At 43.5% G+C, this 2,500-nt stretch overlaps 1 protein-coding gene across 1 annotated transcript in view; it reads right to left on the reverse strand.

The window, feature by feature from the left end:
* Positions 1–2,500, reverse strand: part of LOC143109353 (protein EFR3 homolog B) — a 29,581-nt gene that overhangs the window by 23,690 nt on the left and 3,391 nt on the right. The window contains exon 4 of the mRNA XM_076272065.1: positions 1–62. This exon is cut by the window's left edge and continues 70 nt beyond it. Within this exon, the coding sequence (XP_076128180.1) occupies positions 1–62 (62 nt within the window). The remainder of the gene's footprint in view (positions 63–2,500) is intronic.

Below are 2,500 nucleotides of genomic sequence, written 5' to 3' on the forward strand. Positions count from 1 at the left end.
GCTCGGTCAACTCCACTGGACTCTCCCTCTCCTTCTCAGCCTGCATAGGGGAAGGGGAGCGACTGCACAGAGAGAGAGAGGGAGAGAGAGAGAGGGGGAGAGAAGGAGAGGAGTGAGAGAGAGAGAGAGAGAGAGAGAGAGAGAGAGAGAAAGAGGGAGAGAGAGAGAGAGGGAGAGAGAGAGAGAGGAAAAGAGAAATGAGTACCCCACTAGAACACATCTGTTCCACAGGGTCCCTCTAGAACCCTCGCTAATACTAAAGTAACTAATGCACTAGAACATGTCTAGAACCCTCGCTAATACTAAAGTAACTAAATGCACTAGAACACATCTAGAACTCTCGCTAATACCAAAGTAACTAATGCACTAGAACACGTCTAGAACCCTCGCTAATACTAAAGTAACTAAAGTCGCTAATCACTAGCATTTAGCAAACAAACATCTAGTCATTGTTAATATTCCACATCTGGCAGAAAGGAGACATCATCACAACAAATTGTGCAACCAGGAACTGACATTTTAATTTCCTTGTCACCAAGCTAACCAACATCAAGCTGGCTAAATAGTGTAGCTGAATAACTGTGTTGCGTTAACATTCGGGCACCTATTCAGCCTCTTGCTCTGTGTGCTATTGTGTAGTTGAATAACTTGCCAGTTTATGTCTGGTCTTGGTCTTGGATTTTGTGAAATAAATTTCGAAATAAATGCGACTTACGTTTAGTAGTCCAGTGAGACTTATATATGTTTTTTCCCCAACTTATAATCCAGAAAATACGGTAACATTGATTACTAATTGATTAAGGAATCCTTTAGCTCAGTGTTTCTCAAACCTTTTCAGACCAAGGACCACTTAACCAATAAAAAAACCCTCACGGACCACCTAGCTAGACCTACTTCAACAGTGTATTACACGACAGGCCTCACTGACCACCTTGCTTATTGTGCTTATTGCTTATTCAGGATTCATATAATATAAACTGGCATAGCTTACTTGACTTACTTGACATACAAGTTGGATCAGTATTGCAAACAGCTCATCTACATTACCGGTTTATTTGACCATATCTCATCTACATTACCGGTTTATTTGACCATATCTCATCTACATTACCGGTATATTTGACCATATCTCATCTACATTACCGGTATATTTGACCATATCTCGCAGACCACTTGGGATACAGCAGCGGTCCATGGAGAAACACTGCTTTAGCTCAAACATAATCGACGTTGATCACTGATTGATTAAGGCATCCTTTAGCTCAAACATAATCGACGTTGATCACTGATTGATTAAGGCATCCTTTAGCTCAAACATAATCGACGTTGATCACTGATTGATTAAGGCATCCTTTAGCTCAAACATAATCGACGTTGATCACTGATTGATTAAGGCATCCTTTAGCTCAAACATCCTCTGGGTTCACTTGGGGTTCTTTAGGAGCCATTTTGGGCATATCCATTAAACTCGGTTCTTGGTTCTCTGTTCTTTAGGAGCCATTTTGGGCATATCCATTAAACTCGGTTCTTGGTTCTCTGTTCCGCGTTGAGGCTGAGTGCTTTGGAACCGGTGTAGCGTCCGCCTTCCTGTGAGCTGATGAATACTTAAACACTACTATTTACTGCTGTTTTATGAGGGTCTGAGTGTGTGAGTGTGTGTGTGTGTGTGTGTGGGGGGGGCTCATATTGTGATTTATTTATTACTCCCTGACCACACACACACACACAGACGCCCGCGCACACACACACACAAACAACTCAACACACTGCAAAATAGGAGTTCATGTGTGTGTGTGTGTGTATGTAAGTGGCTGTGTGTGTGTGTGTGTGTGTATGTATGTATGCAAGTGTGTGTTTGTGCATGTGTGTGTGTGTGTCCACACATGAGACAGCTTGACCTTTCCCTGTGTTAAAGCCAGCTGTGGTTACCACTAATGAGGCGTGATGTCACACAGACCCAAAACCATCTATTAGCACCATAGAGCAGAGCCAGAGCTGTGTGTGTTTCCATTTCCTCTCCTCTTCCCCTTATCCTGCTCCCTTCATCTTAGTCTATCCATCCTCTTCCTCTTACACACTCAGCCCTCACACACACACACACACACTCTCTCTCTCTCTCTCTCTCTCTCTCTCTCTCTCTCTCTCTCTCTCTCTCTCTCTCTCTCTCTCTCTCTCTCTCTCTCCTCTCTCTCTCTCTCTCTCTCTCTCTCTCTCTCTCTCTCTCTCTCTCTCTCTCTCTCTCTCTCTCTCTCTCTCTCTCTCTCTCTCTCTCTCTCTCTCTCTCTCTCTCTCTCTCTCTCTCTCTCTCTCGTCGCCCTGGCCTGACAGCTGTCAATCACAGTCTGACACACCCCTACATTATTGCCTTCCATATTTACTGAGGTACACACACACACGTCTTTGAACAGATTACATTTGAACAACTTGGTGTTAACATTCCATTGTAATGGTAATTGCATTGTTGCCTTCATCAAGCTCATGTCCAGTTCCACTGTATATC

The sequence above is a fragment of the Alosa pseudoharengus genome, unplaced genomic scaffold (genome assembly GCF_046254945.1).
Source record: "Alosa pseudoharengus isolate Yale_2024_CS ecotype anadromous, Long Island Sound unplaced genomic scaffold, YU_APseudo_1.1 YU_APseudo_1.1_scf_7, whole genome shotgun sequence".
Classification (NCBI taxonomy): Eukaryota; Metazoa; Chordata; class Actinopteri; order Clupeiformes; family Clupeidae; genus Alosa; species Alosa pseudoharengus.